Below are 24,166 nucleotides of genomic sequence, written 5' to 3' on the forward strand. Positions count from 1 at the left end.
TCACAGAGCCGCAAACCCCCACAGTCCCAACAGAAGAAGCAGCGATGGCAGCAGTCCGCTCTCACGCACAGTGCCGCCATCACCTCTTGCTTCTCCAGCGGCATGGGAGTTCGAAGCCGCCGCCTTCGCCACACTTCCCTGCGATGTGGTCGCCGGAACTTCTTGTGTAGTGGCAGATTCCTCCGCCGTTGCATTTTGCCCTTTGCCTTCGTGTTGAGGCTGCTGCAAGGTCATTTGCTCCACCGGAGCTTCAGGAAGTATCGTTGCAGGAGGCGCCGCATTTTGATTCCTTGCCACAAATGGAGAAGCAGGCTCCGCTGATGGTGAATCGGTAACTTCTTCCACCTCGGCATTCCCACCTGAAAAAGTCAACGGGCGGTTGTACAGCAGGACGTTCGTTACCGTCACAAACACGCCTTCTCGGCTTTCTGTGTTGTCTGCAATGCCACCATCCCCTCCAATGTAGAAGTGCGAGATCCCTTCCGAATCCGTATTTTCCAATTGACATTGCGCATCCTCACCCACACGCACACCATCGACGTACGCGGAGCCATGGGTGCCGTTCCGTAGCACAATGGCCACTTGGTGTTTTGTCCCTCGCTTCCATGTGCTGCTTATTTCCTTGTTCGTTTCGTCACCGCACAGCAACTGCCACTTCCCTCCGCCGTTGTACGACAGTCCCAGGAGCACAGGATTATTTTCAACGCCAGCCATCTTCGCACCCAACAAAGGAATGGGGGTATATTCCGTCGGCTCACCGTCAACAGACACCGTCGCCACAAGAGTGAAGTTGTAGTTCGCAAAGTGGTACAGCTGATTCTGCCCTTGACTGCCAACAGGCCACTCCGCCCACGCTCCCCGGAACGTCACACCATCTGTCGTCTTCTTCGCCCTACCTTTATTATTTACTGTGGCGTTCACGCCGAGGTACTCGTCCCTCCACGTGTTTTCAGAGAAGTTGCCGGACAAAAAGCCAACCAGCCCATCCGTGATCTTACCAGTAGTGCAGGCGATTTCAGTCAAGGCAACCTTCCCAGCAAGTAAAGTGGTGCACAGCTGGGAGACACGTTCGTCCACTTTCTTCCACGTCGTCAGCACCTCCTTCACCTTCTCCAGCTGCACAGTCAGGCGCACAGTAACCATATCATGTGATAGTTCGTGATTAACTTTCTTCTTCTTCTCGTACAGTGCAATCAACTTCTCCCCATTATTATCATTACTTTCAGCACTTTTGTACAACAAGAAGCTTGTGGTGACGTCATCATCTTCCTCGGATACCGGCCCAATATCAACAATGTGCGTGTTGTCCGTCAGCCAAAGATGGAGTTCGCCCTTTCCATTGCCGTCCTTACTTGAATACACCGGCAGAGTGACGAGCATCACATCCCTGTTATCGCCAATCTTCGCTGTGGTGAACCCGCTCCTAACGCCCCACTCATTTCCCTCGTCGTTGCCCCACACGCGCGAGAGTGTCCCGAGTGCCTCCGTCCACGAATCCCCCTTGTCACCGGACTCGTACACCCTCTGGCGGCCACCATCACACGCAGTCATCATCATGAGTTTGTCCTTCTCCCAATTCACGACGGAGGGATCACTGCAGCCATGGGCAGACATCCCCTTCGAAAGCTTCCAACTATTATTATCCGGGAAGTATATGAACAGTGAGACGGTGTATCCCCCTTCAGCTGTATTTTCTTCATCCGCCTCCCCCGTTCTATACACCTCGCCTTCCATAGGGAACACAAGCGTACCGTCCTCCATCTTAACACCCGATCCACCGCTCCCAAGCGGTGCTGTCACATATCCATATTGTTCAGTATTAGAAGTGATCGGGAGAGCGTCAACATCAGTCCAATAAATTCTTTTGTTACGGCCATCCTCAACAATACTGACGTTCCCTCTCGCCAGTAAAAGCCCCCATTCATCTGTTATATCCTCCCCAGCAGCAGCGACACCATCAAGGTTGTAGGTTCCAGCCAGCATGTAAATATCACTTCCATGCACAACTGTTGTTGGCTTACTCACAAGTGCTTGCGCTCCGCTTTCAGAGACAGAATCATCCACTGCTTGGTTGGGGCATTCCTCTTTTCCAGAAGAACATTCCCCCAGTACTTGTGTCTTGAGTTTAGTTTTATCCAGCTCCTTGCTTGTTTGTTTATCGGTCAACGTCAGGAGTTCCGAGGCAATCCCAGTAAAAACGCCTTCTACCCCCCTCGTGAACAGCGCCTCGGCAACGGCAAACACATCACCATTCAATTCAACAAGACTGGGAAAAAAGAGCAAATTCACCGTTCCCTTATCTGTCGTGTCTTTCCAATGAAACAATTTCCTGGTTGAAAGTTCCGAATCTGACAGCGTCTTCTCATTGGATGCAGCGCTACTGCCGCAGCACATCATCACAACGAGGAGTAGCACCGCAGAGTAGAAGAGATGCCGGTACATGTTGGGCCTCTGCGGTTCACTCTCTCCTCCTTCCCTCCTCATGCCGCTCGATCCGGTCACGCGGCGACGGTTGTGTGTGCAGGGTGCCTTCACTGCAACAACACGTGAGAGCATATAAATATGTGTGTGGGCGGTGTGTGTGTGTTGTTGGTCCTTTCAGAGCCCTCCAATTTCACAGTAGCGTTTAGCGCTTGATTTCCTTCTTCGTGTGAGAGTGAAAGAAATAGAGAGAAACACGCCAAGAAAAGAGGTGACACAGTAAGCACCGCCACCCATCCACAGTGAGTGGCATCATCATCCCCACCGCAGCCACTCCCAACAACAACAACTCACGCACACAGACACACGGAACAGGAGATGGAAGAACAGTGCAAAGAGAACACACAGCGACGGCCACCAGCAGAAGAAGCAGGAGTCACGGCTGGTGTGTTGCTATTCGTCACGCGTCAGCACACACCGAGCAACGCCCACACACAAGAAACAACCATCAATATCCAAAACCCACCGTCTCCCCTCGCAGCACCCACGCGCTGCAACCAGTCGTATTACTGCTGTCTCCTCCAACGCACACGCACATCATTCCACACAGCCGGAAAATCCCCCGCCAACGGATACACAACGGCAGTGCCACATCGGCAGGTACAGCTGTTGGGAGAGAGTCAATATACACTCGTCCCAGGCATCCTCAACGCCATATGACTCACTGACTGTACGCCACCACCAACATCCGTATCACGTCAACGAGGCAAATCGCGGGCTCACACCCTTTTCGCAAAAGCAACCGCAGCCACAGTCTTGTGTCCGCATTCCCATCGTTCATTCTTCTCCACAGCGTGAGCGGCATGTCGTGTGTATATGTGTATGTATTTGTGTGTTTGTCAGTGCCTATACTTGCAGAGCAGCTGTGCACCACAAGAGAGTCTGAAGAAAGAAATGGCAGAGAGAGGCAGATAGCACACACGCAAATTACTCATATCACCACACACACACACACGCAGCCGCGGAATGGGTGCACTCAACCACAAAATCAAAAAGGAAAACAAAACAAAAAGCCGAAGCGTGGGACGACCAGCGCACACACACTCTCATTACTCCCGTAAAGCAAAACACACACACAGAGGGAGAGAGAGAGAGAGGTCGCCCACTCAATGCAATAAAAACAAAACAGAAACAGTTACGGTGCTCCGCCCATGCAGCCAGGCAGGACGGCAGCAGTGCGTGTCGTGCAAAAGAGAGCACCAACGGGCCTGCATGGGTGTGCATGCATATATACAATGGGCACATTATGTGTGTGCTTCGTGGGGTGAGGTGAGGGCGAGAGTCCATGCAAGGGGACACACACACAGAGAGAGAAGGACGAGTGTGTGTGCGGGCGGTGCACGGCTCTCTCACACTCACTCTCACGCGGCCACCACCGCAGCAGCAGCCGCACGCGCAACAACAATAAGAAGCTGAAGAAGCAAAAGAGGGGAGGTGGTGTGGGAGACCGCGGTGCTGCTGTCACTCTCAACGTCTGCGGTTTCCTTGCCCTCCGTTGCACTCTTAGGGTTAGTTGTTGGAGCATTCTTCTCTCCTGTGAAGGTTACGGTGCCGTTTTTGTTTGGGTGGCTTACATCATGAGTGGTCGGTTTGGCCGTTGTAATAGTTTCAGGTTCTGCAGCTGAAGGACTTGGAGTGGGACTCTCACCGTCGCGCGATCCCTCATTTTTTCCATCGGTATTGTTAAGGGATGCAATTGGGGATCCTACACGGGCAGTGTTGGCAGTCGCCTCACTGGTTGCCGCGTCGTCAATAGAGGGACTGCTAGCATCCTCCGACGCCAGAGTGTCAATACCGCCAGCATCGGGCTTCAGAGCTTGATCAGTTGTGTTTTTGGTTTCACTGCCTTCATTTGGGTTCCGTGTGGCACGTGAATGTTCGGGAGTTTCTTCAGCTGTCAGTTCCTCTTTTGAGTTCACTGTTTTATTCGCTGTCGGCACTGTTGGCGGTGATGGCTGTGCTTTTGGTGCCGCTGGAGCGTCTGGTAATTGTGTGTCAATACCATCAATTGCTTTTGGATTTTTATGATTTTGATTTATATTTGGGTCTGCCAGGTCTGTGTCCATCCCTTTCAAATGAGTGGCAATGGTTTCCTGACTATCCAATAGAACCTCCCCATCGGTAGTCAAGGGTTTGACAGTAGAACCATCATTCTTCTCTTTACAAATAGATTTATCGGGTGGTGCTTGATCAAAGCTTCCTCCATCTGACACGTCTCGTTCACTGGGATGAGAATCACCCTCAGACGCAGTTTTCATTGTCTTTGTTTTATCCGTTTTCACTCCGTTTTCCCCAGAGACGCCTGACCCCGTCCTAGAATCACCAATACCAGACCGAGAAAGGGAAACTGACTCCTCTTCCGTACATCTACAGTAGGCACTACACCACAGCACGCAGAGGGCACACACCAGCAGCACACGGCCAGTCATCATCGCCATCACTCCTGTCACTTGCGTGTAGCCTTCAGCACAAAATAACTCCCCGTCAACGCAGAGTAAAAGCAAAAGGAGAAACAAGTCACACAGCCACGCACCGTCCCATCCAGCAATGAGAGTCACGCACCACAACAACAATTAGTCGGGCGCGGTTCACCAACAATCAAAAAAAAAGAGGAGCGCTCCTCGCCGTGCACCGTTCCTCACACTCCCACAGTCACTGTTGCTGTTACTCCCTCCCCTCAGGCCCTCACAGGCACGCCGCGCTCACTCCAACACGCCCCTCCAGCACAGGCCTCGGGATCGTCGGACCCTCTCACCACACGCAGCCGTCATGCGCTCCCGCTGCGCCGCAACGTTCGCCACCTCCTCCCTCAGTCCGGCAGCTCCGTGTCCTCCACGTCCCTCACAATCGCCGGCATGCCCCGGCCGCGCAACACACACAGCACCACAACGTCGTGCCGCCCCTCCTCTGCAATCATGAGCGCTACGCCCAACGCGTGCTGGCGCACGTGCTCCATGCGCCGCAACCACGCGGCCGACCAGGTTGGCCGTCATGCACTGCATCTTGTTGTCCTCCTTGTGCTTGGAGCAAACCTTCACATCCTCTCAATCCACGGCCTGCTGCTGCAAGAGGTGCGGCGTAGCAACCGTGTGGATGTCCGTGTGGCCGTGCTTGCGTTTCAACACGTCCAGCCCGAACAGGCTCGGCGGCAGTTCGTCCAGCGGGTTCGGCTTCTCCTGCCATCTGTGTGTTGGTGTTGCGGCAGGGCGGTGTGTGTGTGTGTGTGTGTGTGTGTCGTGCGTGGTGTGCGGCGTGCGGTGCATGCCTGGCTGCTGCCCTCTCGTCATGTGGTGTGCCCTCTGTGTGTGTCTGTTGTTCCTCTCGTCTCCCCTGTTGCTCTCCATGTCCCTCACTGCGCGGCTCAGCTCCACACCACTGAACGACCACACTCACCATGATGATGACGTGCCGTCTGCTGTGCGCCCTGTTGGTACTTGCCCTGTGCTGCTGCCCGTCCGTGTGCGTGGCAGAGACTGTTGGAGACATTTCCGCCGGCTCGGGCATGTCGCCCCCTCAGCCAAAAGCGCGAGATAATCCCGATAATGGACAGGATTCAGACGGACAATGGTGCGGAACTGGCAGATAGTAGGAGAGTTGAGGAAGGGTTACGAAATGGGGGCTCGACTCCTCTAAAGTGACAAGAGAACACTGTAGAGGTACAGAAACCAAATACAGAGGCTGGTGCGTTACAGTCGGGAAGTGCGGCGTCCGGTGCAGGACAGGTTTTAAACGAAAAGCCCGGTTCGATACAGGTATCAGGTACGGCTGTTGAGGGACAGGATGGGAAAAAAGCCGATAAGGAAATAAAAGCAACTACTTCCACGACGTCCACGACGACGACGAAGGCGCCAACTACGACTACGACGACCACTGCGCCAGAGGCACCAAGCACTACGAGCACAGCAACTACAACGACCACGACCACCCGCGCACCGTCACGTCTCCGCGAAATCGACGGCAGCCTTAGCAGCTCTGCGTGGGTGTGTGCCCCGCTGCTGCTCGCAGTATCCGCGCTGGCGTACACCACTGTGGGCTGAAAGGGAGCATGGGCTGTGCGTGCCAGCACTCAGCCACGGGGACATGTGTAAGTCCACTTTGGTCCGATGTATGAAGTAAGAGTAATTACGCTGATTGTTCTTTGCTTTGTTTGCTTCCGCTGCCCTGCTGCGCGCTCCGCGTTGCTTCCCACATCCGCCACGTTGAACGCATCCCAGACACACTCATATGCACGAGACGCACACGACTTTTTGCGTGGATGCACTGTTGAGGATGGGTGCATGCGCACTGGTGCCACTTGGGTGCAGATTTTTGTGTTTTTACTGTTTTGCTTTACTGCTGCCTGTTTACTTTTCTTTGCTTTTTTGTTGCTTTGTGTGTTTTTATTGCTGTTAAATTGTGCAGGGCTTTGTACGTTTTTTCACTTTCGTTGGTTCAATATTTTTCATGAAATGCGTGCTGCTTCTGCTGGCGTTTTTTACTGTGCCGTTTTTTTTTTTTTTTTTGCTTTTGCTCTGCGTTGACGTGTTGTTAGTTTGTGCTGAAGTCTATACGCAAGTGACAGGAGTGATGGCGATGATGAGGACTGGCCGTGTGCTGCTGGTGTGTGTCCTCTGCGTGCTGTGGTGCGGTGCCTGCGGTGGCTACGGTAGATGTACGGTGGGCCACTGCGCTCTTGCTGAATTGGACGACGCGAAGTTTGCAAAGGGAATGGATGGTGAAGTGGTGCTTATGAAGAGGGACTGCGTGCCAACTACAGCCTTACGGGGAGTAGTGACGGCAGTACCGGCTGCTGGGGACAGCGATGAGCTGGGTTCTCCGGATGCTGGCGTTGGCACCAGCGGAAAGCAGAAAGTTGATGCAGAAGAATCAGCGGTTGTTTTTGCAGGGAGCGAACCGACGCCCGGCGGCTGTGGGGCCGTGTCAACGGCTTCATCTCCTGCTTCTGCTGATACAATCGCCGCCAGCAGTACTCCTGTCTCGGGTGCTGGTGGTGCTGTTGGTCCCAAACAGCAGCCGGCAGTTGTCTCCGGCTTCCAATACGATTTTTCCTTTGGAGGACGTGAGGGAAAAGAAGGGGAGGAGGCAGGCTCAGCAGGCCGCGGCGAAGAGCCGTCAGTTTCGAGTGTGTGCTCTCAGCCGCCACTTGTTGCTGTGGATTTGACAATTTGCACCGTGGACCAGAACAAGGAACAAAACGACAATGCGTCATTTGACACCGATCATCAAATGGCGACACAACACGAGGAAGGAGTACCACACGTGCCAGGGAAAAGAGCGAGCGTACAGACGCTTCCAGTACCAACGCCGGCAGGAGGACAACCAGGGCATGCGACGCAGCCGTCCGAGGAATTAGAAGAGCATGCGACTGCACCCAACTCGGGTCCCACACGGGACGCATTGAACGGCGACAGTCAAGAGCAAACACCGCAGCCTCAAACACCGACTGACAATAAACAGAGTTTGCCCGTGTTGCAGGGATTGTCAGAAGGTGTTCAGGAGAACCAGAATAATATGGAAAATATAAGAAAAGGAAATCAGGTGGATTCGACTGGCAACACGCAAAATAAAGAGCATGACTCTGCAGCTGCAACACATGAATTATTGACCGCTTCAATCAACACCCGTCTTTCTGGAGCTCCGGGAAATGAATCCAATACAACGTTGCTTTCTGGAACTTTGCGATCGTCCACGGCTGGTACCGAAGAACAGGCAAAAGCAGGGTCAATGCCCCTGCGACAGCCAAAACCACCGGAAGAAAAATTAATATCCGAGGAATTGCCGCCAACAGCAACAGAAGTAGAGGCACCAGGAGGTCCATCAGCACCGCCACCGAAATCACTTCCACAGAGCGCACTGCCATCCTCAAAGAAAGTCCCAGATACCACGCAGTCAACTGAAGATCCGCAGTCAAAAGGCGTTGAGCCAACAACAGATGCAAGGCAGAATGCAATAACTGAGGGTCAGGCTGAAACAACCTCACCATCTTCTCCTGCGGATGATGCTGCCGCCAATGACGCTGACGAAAGCAATGCAGAGATTGCAAACGATGGTTCAGCAGTCAATGCTGGGGTGCCGGAGGAAGAACCAAATCAAGAACAAGTGGATGGCAGCGAGAAACAAACATCATTTACATCCACTGCCAAAAAACATAATGCAACGATTGAAGACAGTGACAGCAGCACCGCGGTCTCCCACACCACCTCCCCTCTTTTGCCTCTTCTTCTTGTTGTTGTTGCGTGTGCGGCTGCGGCTGCGGTGGCGGCCGCGTGAGAGTGAGGGAGAGAGAGCCATGCACCGCCCGCACACACACTCGTCCTTCTCTCTCTGTGTGTGTGTCCCCTTGCATGGACTCTCGCCCTCACCTCACCCCACGAAGCACACACAATAATGTGCCCATTGTATATATGCATGCACACCCATGCAGGCCCGTTGGTGCTCTCTTTTGCACGACACGCACCGCTGCCGTCCTGCCTGGCTGCATGGGCGGAGCACCGTGAGGTTTTTAAAATTCTTTTTTTTTTTTTTGTTTAAAATGTTTTGTTTTATTTATATATTAATCTCCCCACATCCTTTCTTTGCTTTTTTGCTTTTGGGGCAATCACTATGTACGTTTTTCTTTTTTCTTCTCTACTCTTCCCTTTTTAATTGTTTCTTTCTGCACTCTTCCTGTGAGGGGTGCCGTGTGTTTCCCGCCCAACTGCTCCACTCGCACACCACCGACACGCTCATGACGACGGCCCTGTGCGCCTCGCCTGCTGCACGCATGAGGAGGGGCCGCGACGAACGGCGCGCTGAGGGAGCCGTGACGTGTGGGCGTGCGACGAGGGCCTGTGGGGCGGAGCACACATTGCTTTTTCTCTTGTTTTGTTTTGTTTGCTTTTTACTTCCCACACGTGGTGCCGGCTCCGCGACTGTGCGTCCCACGGACTGCATGAAAGGATGTTTGGAAGAACAGGCCGGATGCCGCGTGAAATGTGAGGAATGCTGTGTGGGCTGGTGGAACAGTAGAGTCTTTTCTTTGACTTCTTTTTCCTTTTACAGGCAATATGCATGCACAAACACATGACTGTATGGTACTCCTTGGAACATGAAATTGGCCTTTTTCCGAATCGTTTTTTCTTTCTATATTTTTGGGAGTTCTTGTGGACTCCCATCTTTTTTTTTTTTTGTTATAGGCATCGATGGTCCGCGACGACGATTGTTTGTGTTCCCCATTGCGATGGCACGAGGGTGACTGGGCGCCGGCCTGCTGAGTGCACTCGGAGTGGAGCGGACTGTGTGCGCCGTGCCTCACTGTGAGTGTGGGACGCCACCCACCACTACCTGCTGTGGGGCGTAATTCCAATCTGTCGGGGAAGGGAGAAGTACAGCGCAGTGCTGTGGAGTTGTATTCGCCCTGTCCCTCTCTTTGCCGCCATGTGTGTGCGGTGCGCATGGCTTTTTCTTGCGGTGCGACGTGGATGGCGTTGCCTCTGCGTGCGTTGTGCGGCGGGCTTTTCTTCTCCATGTCTTTGCCCTTTTGTGTGTGGAAAAGTTGTGGGAGAGGATATGTGTGCGGGAGTGAGCGTGGGTGGCTGTCAGCCTCGCCCCGCGCATTGGAGAATTCCATACACGTGGCTTTGCTTGACGGCGTTTCGCGGCACCCAGGGTGTGGCGAGGATGAGGGTGGGGAGGATCTGTTGTGGGCAGAAGGTGGATGGATGACACAGTCCCCTTCCGTGTCCTTCCCTGTGTTGTTGGCAGTACATACTGAGAGCGTAAACTTGAGCGAGTGCGGGATGAAACGTTTATGCCGCTTTGTGTGTGCTACTCAATCGTCGTCATTGCAGGCGGTCGTCACGGTGCGTTGCGGTGCGGTGCCGTTTGATGAGGGAGGGGCGCGATGCCACGGCTGCTGCGCACCACGACCATTTATTGCCTCTGCACCGTCATTGTTGTTTTTCAGTTTGTGTGATTTTTTTCGCGCTCGCATAATGTTTTCTTTTGCTCCACGATGAATTTGTTGTGGGAGCTTTGATTTTGGTGTCTGCTTCACGGCGCTTCGCCTTGTGTGTCGGTTGCGGTGCTTCCACGTGGTGCCAAGGCGTTTGATGGGGTGTTTATTCTTCTTTTTGCGCCCTGCAGCCGACGTTGTTTGGCCATGGCGGCAGCAGTGGAGCTCTGCGACTGCGCACTTGCCATGCGTGTCTCATCTTTTGCCGCTGTTCCCTCGTTATGTTGGTGGGGGAGGAGACGAGCGAATGCGTTGGAGTTGCGCCCCAGTGGGAGAGGGAAGGCACCGACCGCTGCTGACGGCGACGGTCTTTGCTGCAGGCGATGTGACGGGAGGACGTCACCGGTGTCACAGTTAACCGAAATGGATGAGGGCCGCACTGCGTCTCCCGCCCCTCTCATCATCCCTCCGTCCACTGCAGTCACACGCCACACGCACCGCAGAGCAGCGGCGCGACCACCATCCGGATGTCTGTGAGCCAATCGGAATGCAAAATCGATGTGGACCCTTTTTCCCCGTGTTTGAGTGCCGCCGTGCCTCCTTGTGTTTCCTTTGTTGTGTATGTCGTGCGCGCATGTTGCCGCTGCCTGCTGTGCAATGCCGACTCGCGTGAACGAGGAACGATGCTTTGACTGCTGGCGACCGGCGAGCTCTCCACTCCACTTACGCACCAACAACACCAACAACACCTTTCGGACGCGCTTGATGGCCGGCGGTCGTAACGCTGCCACGTGGTCTGCCTCGGCTCTTGTGTGTCGTGCACGGCATCGGGACCGCCCCGCGATGCAGCCACTCGGTAACAGGAGCGGTGCCAGTGGTCATGTGGCTTTTTGCCGGGATTCCGCCACTCGGCACGGTGGCTGTACGGGGCTGTGTGGGCGGTGGGAAAGGCGATGGTGTCACTGACTTGATTGCGTCTGCGCTGCTTTGCTTCGGCGGCTGTACTGTGATGGTTATTGTGTATGACCGGATGCCTCTGCGTGCCACTGTGTTTGGTTACTGTTGTTGCTGTCTTTTTTGACCGTGCAGTTAGAGATACTTTTGCTTGACCAGTACAACTATCGTTTCAAGGTGTTAGGAATTACTTGCAGTATTAGGATTAGCAGTAGTGGGATAACTATCTGGCGGAATCGTGTCACTGGATTCGCCATATTCAGGAAGGGATTTGCTAGGCAGGAGTTATGGTCGACGGGGCGAGTGCGACACGCCACGACAGCCCTGTTGATACGTGTCTGGGTTGGTGGATGCGGTCTGCGGTGGGTGCGTGTCCGCGCAGCCGGCACCGTGTGCAGCGCAGGGCCATTGCGGCTGTGCGTGTGGCGCTGCTTGTTGTGTTGGCGCTGGTTGCTGCTGCGGCGTGGATGCCCGCGGTGCATGCGGTGGTGTTGCGACTGCGGGGCGGCACGGTGGACAGAGCCATCACGGTTGGCCGCGCCGTGGACACGGTGCTGATGGACGGCGTGCACATCACGAACGGCGTGGCTGTGGTGCTCGACGTGCCGGCGATGCTTCCCGGCGCGCTGCGCATCGAATTGAGGAACTGCGTGTGCGACGGCGGTGCGCAGATCTACGTGCGGGGCTACAGCGGCGAGCCGGCGAGTGACCGGAGCCTGGAGGTGAGCGTGAGCGGGCTGTCCGGGAGCTACTGCTCGCTCGTGTTTGTGCACAACCTGCCGGCACACACGAACGTGACGGTCCGTGACTCGACGATTGTGACGGCGGGGCCGATGCGCTACTCGCAGCTGAGTGGGCTGACGGACGCGGTGGCATCGCCGCTTGTGCTGCATGCGACGTCGCTGTTGCAGACGCAGCTGCGTGTGAGCAAAACTGTGCTGAGGTCTTTGCAGGCGGGCGGGTCGGCGGTGTACGTTGGCGGCGGTGTGGACCTGCTGTCGAGTGCGGTGGTGCTTGACGGCGTGTCGCTGGAGGCGTCGGGCGGTCCGACCGCGTCCGCGATGCATGTGGCGTCCTCGTCGCGTCTCAGTCTGTGGAGCCACTCGGTGTTCTCCGTGACGAACGTGTCGGTTGTGAGCAGCGGCGGCGGCATTGTGCTTGGAGAGCGCCTCGCGGTGTTTTATTCGGTGCTGCGCTTCGTGGGCGTCGAGGGGCCTGTCGCGTCGTCGCTGGTGCGCTGCGACGGTGGGACGGTCGGTGCCGGCGGGTGGCTGGAGCTGCGCGACGTGTGGGCGGTGGGCGAGGCGTCGTCTGTGGCGTCGCTGTTGGGTGTGACGCTGAGCGGCGGTACCGTGTCGATTGTGCGCTGCGCTGCCACTGGCGCGACGCTTGTCTCCGGGCTGGCGATCACGAGCGGCACCGTGACCGTGCAGTGCAACCGTGCCGGCGGCCGGGTGCTGCAGAGCGGCGGCGACTACCGCATGGCCGGCCTGCCCTCCGTGAGCGTGGTGCCGTGCGACGGCTGTGCGTCTGCGTTGGCGTGCTTTGATGCGCTGACGGCGTCTTTCGTCGACTGCGTGTGCGGCTGCCGCGACGGCGGTGTGGGCGAGGCGTGCCTGCCGTTCGACGTGCCGCCTGCGAGGTCCGGCGGCGGTGGTGGCGGTGCGCAGGACTGCGTGAGTGGCGTGACGCTGACGGAGTCGGTGACGGTTGGCGGCGGGCGTGCGAGGGCGTGCTTCGACTCGGTAATGTTCAGCGGGCCGATCATCGTGGCGGTGGACTTGCGCTCGATGGACGCGTTCGCTGACGCGCTGAACGTGACGCTGCGCCACTGCGTGCTTGAGGGCGGTGCGCAGCTGCGGATTGGCGGTCTCAGCGAGAGCACGGCGCGCCTGATGCCCCACGCCCTCGTCAACATGACGAATGTGACGTCGCTGGAGGGCACGATTGTGCTGCATGGCGCGATGCCGCTGCACTCGACTGTGTTGCTGGCGAACTCAACGCTGCGCGCGACGGTTGGCGGGTCGCAGTACGTGCCGACGACCCGTGGCCACGAGGGATTTCGGTACGACCCCGCGCTTGTGCTGGACGGTGTCCGGCTTTTGTCGACGCGGTTTGTCATGACGCGGTCGACGCTGGTGTGTGGCGGGGGCTCGTGCGCTGCGATTCTCGTGGAGCGCGCCTTTGTTGTGAACCTGTCCAGCGCCTTCTACATGGACAACTGCGCTGTCAGGTCGCAGATGCACGTGATGTACGCTCTTGCGTCGGATTTGCGTGTTGGCGGCGGCTCCGTGTTCTCCATACAGAACAGCTCGTGGAGTGCGCCGAGCACCGAATACGGCAAGGCCGCGTGTGTGTTTGAGGATATTGTTGTGGCTGGCGGCAGCGTTCTGCAGATTGTGTCCAGCACGTTCCGTCTCGGCTTCGCCATGCTCATGGCAAACACGCTGACTGTGACCGGCGGCAGCTGGCTAGTGCACCGTGACAGCGAGTTCCACACCGCCTACGTTGTGTACATAGTCAAGGAGAACGGCGTGAAGTTCCGCGATCGGAGTGTGTGGTCGATAATTGACAACAACTTCACGTATGGCTCGTTCTCGCCCTTCACGTATATGACAAGCAATTGGTCACCACCATCCGACACGCACCCGATCATCTACGGCGTGTGCAACGAGCTAAGGGGCTCACCTGTGACGGATTACCAATACGACCTCAATATTGGAGCATCCGTGATGGTGTTGGACTGCGGTGCGTGCACGATGGAGGCCGTGTGCTTCGCTGCGAGGACGAGCAGCATCAGCGGCTGTGAGTGCGTGTGTGCTGCTGGCGGCTACGGTGACACGTGTCTGCCAGCTGCTGTTCCGGACGGTCTTGGGCCGCTCCCGCCCCCCGACGCGAAGGACACGGAGGTCCGCTGCGTGCACGGTGGCAGCATCGACTCTTTGGACGTTCCTGATCCCGGTGTGCGTGGTCTGTGCTTCGTCAACGTGACCTTCACCGCTGCGATTGTGCTGGATCTGTCGTATTTTGATGCGCCACAACAGACACTCAACATCACGCTGCTGCATTGCGTCCTCATAGGCCTGTCGATCAAGGGGAGTGGTGCACGCGTGCACGTGAACGTGGTCTCCTCGATGCTGGATTCTGGTGAGCTGGAGTTCAGGGGTGTTTTTGGCGTGAGCTCCCAGATACTGTTGGTGGGCAGTACGCTTGTGACAACGTCGGGCCACGCCATTTTATTTGTGAAGTTTGCTCTCAGTGCAAATATGACGCTGCTGCTGCTTGACAACTACATCGAGGGGAACTGGTACGCAGTCTATTTCTCCAGTGGTGTTGTTGTTGATGGTGGCGGGATCATTGTGAAGGGAAATACGCTGAGCACAACGAAGGATGATGACGGTGTGGAATCGTCTGTTTGCGTTTACGCTGTTGATGTGAGGAACGGCGGCCACTTTGACGTGGAGAACAACACGATGAGCGCGGTCAATGGCGTTATTCTTTTTGGGGATACCACCGTGAGCTCCGCGGGGCTGCTGCGAGTGGCGGACTGCGTCTTCGTTGGCGGGACGGAAATTTTTGATTCCGCGCTGGTGTATTTGTCTGGCTCGGCGACACTTGAGGGTGGTGCGCAGTGGCGTGTGGAGGGCAACAGCGTGGGTGCAGCCTCAGTATTATCTATTCCGTATTCCCAGTACAAAATTCAGCTGTCGGGCAGCGGCACCACTGTGGCGCTTGCGCACAACCGTCAGGTGGAAGGAAGCGCAGTCTTTGTCAAGCTTTTTAGACCGAACACGATTGTTGAGTTACCCGCGCGGTTTGTGGTGGGGTGCAACCTGCAGGGCGATGGGGAGTTGTCGTACGACGGTTTGTTTCCGGAGGAATTGGTGCTTTTCAGGTGCGGCACATGCAACGACGACGCGGCGTGCTACATGCCCGGGACAGAGTCGGTGGATCGCGGCTCGTGCTCGTGCAGCTGCAAGGACGGATGGCATGGCGCGTCGTGTCTTCCCTTCGAGGTGCCCGACACGGTTGTGCCGCCCGTGGCGGAGAGAGCCGTCGACGGCGACACGAGCTGCGTGGTGAACCAGACGCTGACGAGCCTCGCGCTGAACTTGTGGAAGACGCACCACTGCTACGTGGGTGTGACATTCAGCGGCGTGGGTGCAGTGCTGACGTTCTTCCTCAACAGCATGCCGCTGCATCTCCCCATCAACATCACGCTCACTGGGTGCACATTCCGCGACGGTGCCGCGCTGCAGTTTGTTGGGGGTGTTGGAGCTGCCGAGTCGTCCGGCGTCCTGATCCGCGTGAGCCAGACGGTGATGCGGTCCTCCACCGTTGCTTTTATACATGCCCTCCCGCAGCACTGCGACATCGCCATCACGGAGGTTGATGCGGTGCTATCTTTCGACTTTGAATTATCGGGTACTGTGAACAACATGTGGAGCGTGTTTTTGCTGGGAAACGTTGTGTTGAGCGCTTCGACGCTGTTGGTCAGCAACGTCAAGGCGCATGCAACGAATCGTGATGCGCTTGGTTTGTACTCGACTGGGACACTGACGCTGGTGGGTGGTAGCTCGCTGTACTTGCGGTACTGCAGCTTTGAGGGATACAAATACCTGTTCTACGTTCACAGTCTCAGTGTGAGTGACCACTCCGTTTTTGCGCTGCTCAACAATACGATGTTATTCGGAGCAAGCCTGCTGTATCAGCACCAAGGATTCAGCGTGTCGGATCACAGCGTGCTGCGCGTGGTGGGGAACAGCGGCTCAGCTCGCTACGCCATCTGCAACGATGACTTGTGGACTGTTCAGCGGTCGAGCTGGTTGGACTGGCGTGATAACGACGTGGAGGTGGGTGCGATGCTCTACGACAGTGGCTTCGCCTTTGTGACCATTGACAGCAGCAGTGCTGTGACGCTGACGGGCTGCAGGATGGGCTCGACGGGGTTGTCGGTATCCTTGCTGAAGCGGATTGAGGCCGGTTACCGTTTCGTTGCTGGGTGTCTGACGGTCGCGGGACGGGAGGTGACGACGGCGGCTGAACTGGAGCTGAACGGCATCACAGGCGTGACGACGGCTGCTGTGTGCGGGCAGTGCACGAAGGAGGGCGACTGCTTTGCCCCGCTGACGACGGCGGTCATTGACTGCAAGTGCCAGTGCGCTGCTGGAGGGCACGGCGATGTGTGTGTTCCGGCGCCTGTGCCTGCTGGCCCGCCACCGCCGCCGCTGCCACCAGCGCCGCCCACACCGCTGCCACCGCCGGTTGGTGAGTGCATCAGCGACATGGTGTACCCCGAGGTTGCGCAGGCTGTGGGCGGCGGGCTGTCGTGGCTGTGCTACCGCAACGTGACGTTCAGCGGGGGCGGCATGAGCCTAACGGTGCTGATTGGGGCAATGACGGGCGACGTGGCGAATGTCACGTTCGATGGATGCACGTGGAGGGACGGCGCCGTGCTGTTGCTGTTGGGCAACGCGTACGCCGCTGTGGGGTCGCTGAACATCCTCGTCGCCGGCAACACATTTAGTGACGCGCTGCTCAGCCCGGAGGGTGTGTTCCCACCGCAAACGAACATCACGATCAGCGGGAACCGCTTCACTGTCACGAGGCTGATCCCTCGGTCGGGATTGGACATATGGAGCCCGTCGTGTGTTATGATGAATGGACTGGCGATCAGCAACGACTCCGTGGTAGTGCTGAGTGGCAATGTGTTTCAGAGCGTGACGGCATCGTCAATCGCCATTTACGTTGTCAGATCTGCGCTGAGGGTGTCGTGGCACTCCGTGTTTGCGGTGGTGGGCAACACGTTTCATATGGCTGGCGGTGACGGTACGCTGATACATCTTGAAGGGTCCAGCCAATCCTCATCGCTGAGTGTACTGAACAACTCTGCCGTGGTGATCCGAGGCAATCTTGTGACGAGGCCGGTGCGGTACTTTTTATTACTAACTTTGGCATTACGTGTGGAGTCTCGGTCAGCGGTTGTGTTTCAGGGCAACGACATGCAGAGAAGCTCGGTTGTGTTTTTCCCAGGCTTTTCTTCCTACATCTACTACAACTCCTGGCTGCAGCTGAGCGGCAACCTCTGCCACATGTCCCCATCGGAAGCGTTTGCTTTTCTTTATCCCAAAGTGAATCTCCGCGACTCCACGGTGTCTGTGTCTGGCAACCGATTCATGTGTAGCACTGACAAGCCAACAGATTTGCGGGTATCTACGGCGTCCCGCGATATCACAAACGGAGCGATTGTGGCTGCGTGCAACACAGTGAACGGCGAGGAGGGTGTGGAATACATCATCCCGTCCGTGTACAATGTCACCATCCTGACCTGCAGCGATCCATGCGCCCTCGCAGCGTCGTGCTTCCCTGCGTACACGACGACGGCTTCGAGTGATGGCTGCGCCTGCACGTGCGCGGAGGGCGGCCGCGGCGATGCGTGCCTGCCCATTGCTGTCCCCGAGCCACCGAGCACCGACGGCGCTGATTTGTGCGTGCGTGAAGTGCGTGTGGATGTGGAGGTGAACGCCGGTCTCGGGACGTCGGTGGCGTGCTACGTTGGCGTGACCTTTGCGGCGGACGTCGTGGTGGACGTGGAGTTGATGTCAGGGAGCGTGCGCAACGTGACACTGGCGAACTGCACGTTTGTGGGCGGAGCGAGCCTGTACGTTGTTGGGTGGCGTTCCGACCCGCCTGCTGGCGAGCGCGCCGATGTGTTGATCAGCGGGCTTGAGTCGCGCTCTGGCGGCGGCGTGCTGGTGGCGAACCGATTTTCGCCGGGCTCGCGCGTCACTCTGGTGGACTCGGTACTGATCGCAGAGAAGCGTGTTGTGTACCGCGGCGCCTACGGCCTTGGCGACGTCTCCGCGTGCCTCGTGTTGCACAACGTGAATCTGACGGGGAGCGTGCTGACCATCGCGCGCACGCATGTGGCGGCTGTGTTCCGCGGCGCTGTTGGCGTGTTGTTTTTTGGCGGCGTGGCGCTGTCGTCGCGCGGTGCGCTGTACGTGGACGGGCTGTCGGTGCAGACGGCGCTGGGGCTGTGCGTGTCGGTGGAGGGCGGTGTTTCTGCCAGCGGCGGCTCCGTGGTGGCGTTTGTTGACAGCGACTTCCTGCTGTGCAAGCACGCGGTGTCTGTGCGTGGGATTGTGAGCGTGTCGGGCTCCGCTGTGGCGCTTGTGCGGAACGAATTTTCGTCGACGGAGGACAACGCGGTGAAGTTTTATTCGACGGTGAGCCTGGCTGGCGGGTCGATGCTGCTGGCGAAGGGCAACGTGCACGACGGCGTCTCGAGGGAGATGCTCTACGCCGCTGGCGCCGTGACCGCTGCTGGGAGCACGCTGAGCTTTGTGCGCAACCGAGCGCTGCTGCCGCGGATGGTCTCGCTGAGCCTGTCGCTTGCGGCTGGGGCGCATTTGAGGGTGGCGTGCAACTACGCGGGTGGACGTGTCCTGTCGACGGCGGAGGAGTACGCTGCGGCTGGTTTTGGCGACGCTGGGAGCATCGACGTTGTTGGGTGCGACGCCTGCGACAGGGACACGCACTGCTACGCGCCCGGGACGGCGTCGGCGAGCATGACGAACGGTGTGTGCGTGTGCGATTGCGACAGTGGCGGGTACGGCGAGGCGTGCGTGCCTGTGGGAGCTCCTGCACTGCCGCCCGCTGTGGGCACTGCGCCGAGTGTGTTCTTCCGCGAGAGCGTGACGGTGCGGTCGGTGTTCGTTGTGCCTGCCGGCGCGAGCGAGGTGACGCTGCGCCACGTTGTGCTGGACGGCGTGAGTCCTGTGCTCTACGTGCCGTGGATGGCGCGGGACGGCGTGCGGATCGTTGTGCAGAACGTGTCGTTGCGTAACGGTGCCGTGCTGTACGTGATGGGCGGAGGAGGCTTGCGCGGTGCGGTGGCGGCGGGGAGCGACGAGAGCGGGCCGGTGGAGCTGTCGATGTGCGAAGTGGAGGCGCTGAACGGTGCGCTTGTGCTGACCGGCACGTTTCCCGCGGGGTCTGTGCTGACGGTGACGGACTCCCTGCTGGTTGCCGCGAGGCCGACGCCGCTTGTGTATCTTCCCGGCTCGCGGTCCTCGCCGTACGCACCGGTGCTGGTGCTGTCGGGTCTGCGGCTCGTGCGGTCCGTGCTGGTTGTGTCCGGCGTTGCCCTCGTGACCGTGGTGACTGGTGGGCGGACGGTGGCGGTGGACGGCGCCGTGCTGGAGCTCGTCGGTGGCGGTGTCGCGCTGGACGCGGCTGTGCTCGGTGGCGACTTTGCATTGTACGCGAGTGCGCGCGTTGTTGCGTCGGGGGGCGCTGTGCTGCGCGTGTCGGGGAGCCAGGTGTACGCCGCGCATGGGTTGGTGTTTGACAGCGGTGTGGAGGCCAACGCGTCCGCCGTCGTGGTGAACGACAACGCCGGTGCGCTGACCGATGGCGCGCTGCTGGAGCTGCGGGGGTCGGCGTCGTTTGGGTCCGGGTCGTGGCTGTCGGTGCGCGGCAACAGCATCAGCGGCAGACTTCTGTCGGTGCCGTCGCACCCGCGCAGTGCAAAACTCGTGCAGAGCACGCTGACGCTCCACGGGAACACTGGCAGTGGGCCCGTTGTGATGGACGGCACCGTTGCGCTTGTGGGCGCCGGCCGAAGGTTCGTCGTGGGGTGCCTGACGCTCAACGGGCAGGTGCTGCGGCCGATGGACTACAGGTCCGCCGGCATCATTGGGGAATTCCGCCCCGTGGCGTGTGGCGTGTGCGACGCCGACGTGCGCTGCTTTGCTGCTGCGACGAGGGCGATGTCAGGGTCGTGCGGCTGCCGCTGTGCTGAGGGCGGGTACGGGCGCGACTGCCTGCCGGTGTACCTGCCGCACGTGGACGGGTGCAACCGCACGCCCGCTATGCCGCCGCTGAGCCACACGGCGACGCTGACGGAGACGCGCAGCCCGACGCCAACGTGGACACCGAGCTTGAGCACGCCGCACTACAGTCCGACGCATTACGGGCCGACGAAGACCCTGCAGGTGACGGGGACGGTGGCGCTGTCGCCCACGCGGACCCCGACAGCGTCGGTGAGCAGCACGCTGTGGTGGAGCGACGTGGCGTGCCCTACACTCACCGTGACGACGACGGCGGCTGGTGGGAGCCTGACGCAGAACGACATCCGCGGCGGTGGGAGCGCCGTCCCGACATGGCTGATGGTGGCGCTGCCGCCGCCGTTTCGGTGGGCACGCGACCCGCAGATTGGCACGCATCTGAGCTTCGTGCCGGTGTCGACGGCGCAGCCGAGCGGGTTCGGCGGTCCGTGGGGAGCGATGCTGAGCAACGCGACGTGGGTGCACAACGCGACGAATCCGTCCACCGTCCTGGAGCTGGCTGTGCCTGTGCACCGCGGTTACTTCATTGCTGCCGACGAGACGATAGTTATTCGCTGCGACGCTGTGGCGGTGTCCGGCGGCTGCAAGGGTGTGCTGCTTGGGTCCTTCACGATCAGGTCCGCCACGCTGCCCGCCGCTGCCAGCGTCCTCTCGGCGATCACCGGCGTTGTTGCGGGTGCGACGGCTGTTGCGGTGGTGGTGACCGGCGGGCTGGGCTCCATCCTGGAGATGCAGGCACTCGGCGTGTTCGCGAGGATGCCATGCGCCTCGGCGCAGGAGCGTGCGAGCACCGTTGCGCTGCCGTACTTCCTGTCGGTGTTCGCTGCCCTTGACCCGCTGTGGATGGTGGTGGGCAACGCGCTGCTCGCCGCTGTGTTCGGGTGCGTGCACTGCGGTGTGACGGCCGCCTTCCAGCGGTGGCGCGGCGTGGACGCGGCGAGTGCGTGGGCGGCGATGCGATTCCCGAGCCTGACGTACGTTGTGGGGCACGCGATGCATCTCGGCATCTTCTTTGGCTCCGTTCTTTCACTGGCGACGCCAGGCGCCCGCGTGCAGCACCGCGTGATTGGTGTCGTTGGCGTGCTGTACGGTGTGGCGTTCCCTGCTGGCGTGTGCTACTTCATTGCCCGCCACACGGGCGCGAGCTTCACGAAATACTGGCAGTTTTCGAGGAAGCCGCTGCACGAGCGCCTGCTGTACCCCGTCGGGTATTGGCACCCCGCGGCGCAGCAGCGGATGTACGGCGGCATGCTGACGAACATGAGGGGCAGCCACGTGTACTGGTGTGTGTTCCAGCTGTCGGTGCTGTGTGTGGTGTGCCTGATTGCGGCTGTGCACTCGCCCGTGGGAGGCTGCCACGTCCAGTACTTCTGCATGGCGGCTGTGCTGCTTGCGGGCGCGGGCGTGGTTGCCTTCACGAACATGATGCGCTCGGCCTTCCTGACGGTGATGTGCACTGCGAGCTTTGTGCTCCTTGCTGTGCTGTGCGTGGTCAGCGCGGCCAACCACCTTGCACCGAGCGACGGCGGTGCGAGGGCGTACGCGGCGATCGTGCTGCTGCTGACCACTGTGCTGCTTGCGGTCACTGTGTACAGCGTCGTTGTGTGGCACGTGGAGGACCGCCACTGGCAGGAGCTGCGCGAGCCGCTGCGTGGAGGGCTGGAGGCACTGCTGCGCGATGACGAGGAGAGCGGCGACGAGACACAGAAGCCGCACGAAATGGCGTCATCGTCGTACGCCTCAGGCACCACCGCTGCGTCGTCGTACCAACCACCCGCACCGCCATTGCAGCCTATGGCCGGTGGCACCCGCTCAGACGCCCTGAGCCTGTTCGACCGTGCATCCAGTGCGAGCCGTATGTTCGACTACGCCGCCATGTGACGTACGCCACGTGGAATTAGTAAATATGCGGTGCTTGGGGGGCCACGACTGTGCTGCGCACCACAGACAGCCGTCGTTAACAGCACCGACAGTGTTGTTGTTCGTTGTTTCTATCGATTTGTTTTCATTTTGATCGGGTGCTTCCAGGAGTTTTTCCCTTTTCACGCTGACTGTGTGGAAGGGATTGAGTTGTCGCTCTTGTTACTGCTGATGTTGTGTTGTATCGGACTGTAATTTCATGGAGTTGCGTGCGAGGAACCCAACGCTCGTTTTGTGCAATGAAGGAAGGATCCAGCGAACCGCCTAGTGGAAGTAATGAATTGCAGCTCTGCCTTACCGCGGGTTTACATGCAGGAAGCGTTACAGTCCACAGAAGCAAAGCGGCGACAGAGTGGGAGCAGGGCTCCGGGTTTCCAGGAAAGTTTTCGAGCGGGATTATGTATAGAGGCACGACGCATTGCCGTGATTCCGGCTTATTTCGTTGTGGCGAGTGCACGGGGTGATCGTTGTCTCTTTAGCTGTGGAAGTGACGGACCAGGCCATCCCAGTCACGCTCCACACTTGTCCTCGAGCGCACCGCCGCCATGGCAGGATCCCTCATGTGTGCGCGTGGAGCGTGGGGGCCTTGGATGACGCGGCATTGGGATTCGTTGCCCGTTACGGCCCGCAATTTTGTGTGTGCAGGAGGTGTGACGGCCACTTCCGGCAATTTGCACATCCCTTCACGGCGCTGCCTTTGACTTAGTTGACGCACCGCCTTCCACAGGCAAGGGATGTTGTTGCGGATTGGCCACGCTGGTACGGGGATGCCTTCACGAGGAATTCCTTCTTTTCCCAATTCCCCTATGGCCCTGCGAAATTCATGCACCACAGCAGACACAGAGCGGTGTGGTGTTAGCACGGAGAGTACGATATTCACCGAGACTGTTTCCACGGCAGCGTGCGTCTATGCGCCTTCTCGTCGAATCGTGGAAGCACGCGAGCACACGTCGACGGTTCTGGCCCACCTGGTGACTCACATCGTCGACGTAGCCCTTTTTTCTCGCCAGCAGTACCGAGTAGCGCACACACGGTTGCAACTTGTCTTTGGCCACTGCGACATACCCAAGAACGAGGCATGTGATGCATAAGCCAAAGAGGCGTCCGACCTCGCACAGCTCAGAGGCACATGGAACACCGGCATCGTCGCACTGGCCGAAGGTATTATTTGTGCCCGACAGCTCAGGCCAGAAGCTTGCCGCTCCACTGTATCAGGCGACTGGGAACTCACGCGCACGGACGCCACCCTCACTCGTGGGGAAGAGGCCGCACTGGACCGCCTCCGCACCGGAGTTTCCCACACAATACGGATGGCTGCTACGACCACTGCAACCCGCCATCCCGAGAAAATGCTGTTGGTGCGGCGCGGATGCCGCACAGAAGACACGCAAAGAACTTCGCACGGAAACGCCTCCTTCTCCCGCTGAACCCCACTACGCCACGATCCGACGGCCGGCAGACTGCCCGGTGTGCGGCAAGCACTGCAGTTGCTGCACTGGTGTCGTGACGCACATGGTTAACGCCCATGGCATTACGCGCTACCAGGCGCTGTGGAAAGTTAACTTTCCCGGTGAGTCGGAACCGCCAGAAATCCCACCGGAAGCACCGCCCAGCACCTGAGCGAGGACGAGAGCGAGAGACGGCACACCGATCGCACCTCCGCCGCAGACTGCACGGCCCAGGCCGAAGCCACTCCCATGCAGTTTCCACACGGTGTCGTACGAAGGGCAAGCCGGAATCGTACTTTATCTTCGGCACTTCCACAAGCAAGAGTTCCTCCGACAACTAGAAGGCGCTGCCAGGAATATGACGGTCTGACGGCATCCACCCCGTTCGAATGCACGTACTGTGAATTCGGGGCTCAAGCGAAGGCGGGACCACCATCCCGCATACGAGCACACGAACACTCCAGCACAGAGCCACGGTCGGCACCGAAGAAGGAAGCACTTCGTAAATGCCCTTGATGCGACAGGCAGGCGGGCAGTGCCGGGGGTTGACCACCCACACACGGCACAAACACCCGACA

At 58.6% G+C, this 24,166-nt stretch overlaps 4 protein-coding genes and 2 pseudogenes across 4 annotated transcripts, besides 8 other annotated features; 3 read left to right on the forward strand and 3 right to left on the reverse strand.

Annotated features, from left to right (window-relative positions):
* Positions 1 to 2,556, reverse strand: Tc00.1047053511185.80 (trans-sialidase, putative; the record flags this gene model as incomplete). The annotated part of the gene is made up of 1 exon (XM_811140.1): positions 1 to 2,556. One exon carries the CDS (start codon positions 2,554 to 2,556, stop codon positions 1 to 3), a length of 2,556 nt encoding a protein of 851 aa, XP_816233.1.
* Positions 1 to 3,947: part of a sequence feature (areas not merged during assembly with more than two copies in the genome that could not be assigned to a particular haplotype) that runs on past the window's edge.
* On the reverse strand, positions 3,843 to 4,919 carry Tc00.1047053511185.100 (mucin-associated surface protein (MASP), putative; the record flags this gene model as incomplete). The annotated part of the gene is made up of 1 exon (XM_811141.1): positions 3,843 to 4,919. The coding sequence occupies one exon, from the start codon at positions 4,917 to 4,919 to the stop codon at positions 3,843 to 3,845; it is 1,077 nt and encodes a 358-aa protein (XP_816234.1).
* Positions 3,948 to 4,855: a sequence feature (haploid, non-Esmeraldo-like haplotype).
* Positions 4,856 to 5,267: a sequence feature (areas merged during assembly that could not be assigned to a particular haplotype. This can correspond to areas where the two haplotypes were merged or to regions with more than two copies in the genome that were merged during assembly.).
* Positions 5,182 to 5,664, reverse strand: Tc00.1047053511185.107 (annotated as a pseudogene).
* Positions 5,268 to 24,166: part of a sequence feature (areas not merged during assembly with more than two copies in the genome that could not be assigned to a particular haplotype) that runs on past the window's edge.
* Positions 5,691 to 5,729: a microsatellite.
* On the forward strand, positions 5,874 to 6,518 carry Tc00.1047053511185.114 (annotated as a pseudogene).
* Positions 6,303 to 6,349: a microsatellite.
* On the forward strand, positions 7,048 to 8,751 carry Tc00.1047053511185.120 (mucin-associated surface protein (MASP), putative; the record flags this gene model as incomplete). The annotated part of the gene is made up of 1 exon (XM_811142.1): positions 7,048 to 8,751. One exon carries the CDS (start codon positions 7,048 to 7,050, stop codon positions 8,749 to 8,751), a length of 1,704 nt encoding a protein of 567 aa, XP_816235.1.
* Positions 8,981 to 9,039: a sequence feature (AT_rich).
* Tc00.1047053511185.130 (dispersed gene family protein 1 (DGF-1), putative) lies at positions 11,656 to 22,101 on the forward strand (the record flags this gene model as incomplete). The annotated part of the gene is made up of 1 exon (XM_811143.1): positions 11,656 to 22,101. The coding sequence occupies one exon, from the start codon at positions 11,656 to 11,658 to the stop codon at positions 22,099 to 22,101; it is 10,446 nt and encodes a 3,481-aa protein (XP_816236.1).
* Positions 16,582 to 16,632: a microsatellite.

This window comes from Trypanosoma cruzi, genomic scaffold (assembly GCF_000209065.1).
Source record: "Trypanosoma cruzi strain CL Brener 1047053517065 genomic scaffold, whole genome shotgun sequence".
Classification (NCBI taxonomy): Eukaryota; Euglenozoa; class Kinetoplastea; order Trypanosomatida; family Trypanosomatidae; genus Trypanosoma; species Trypanosoma cruzi.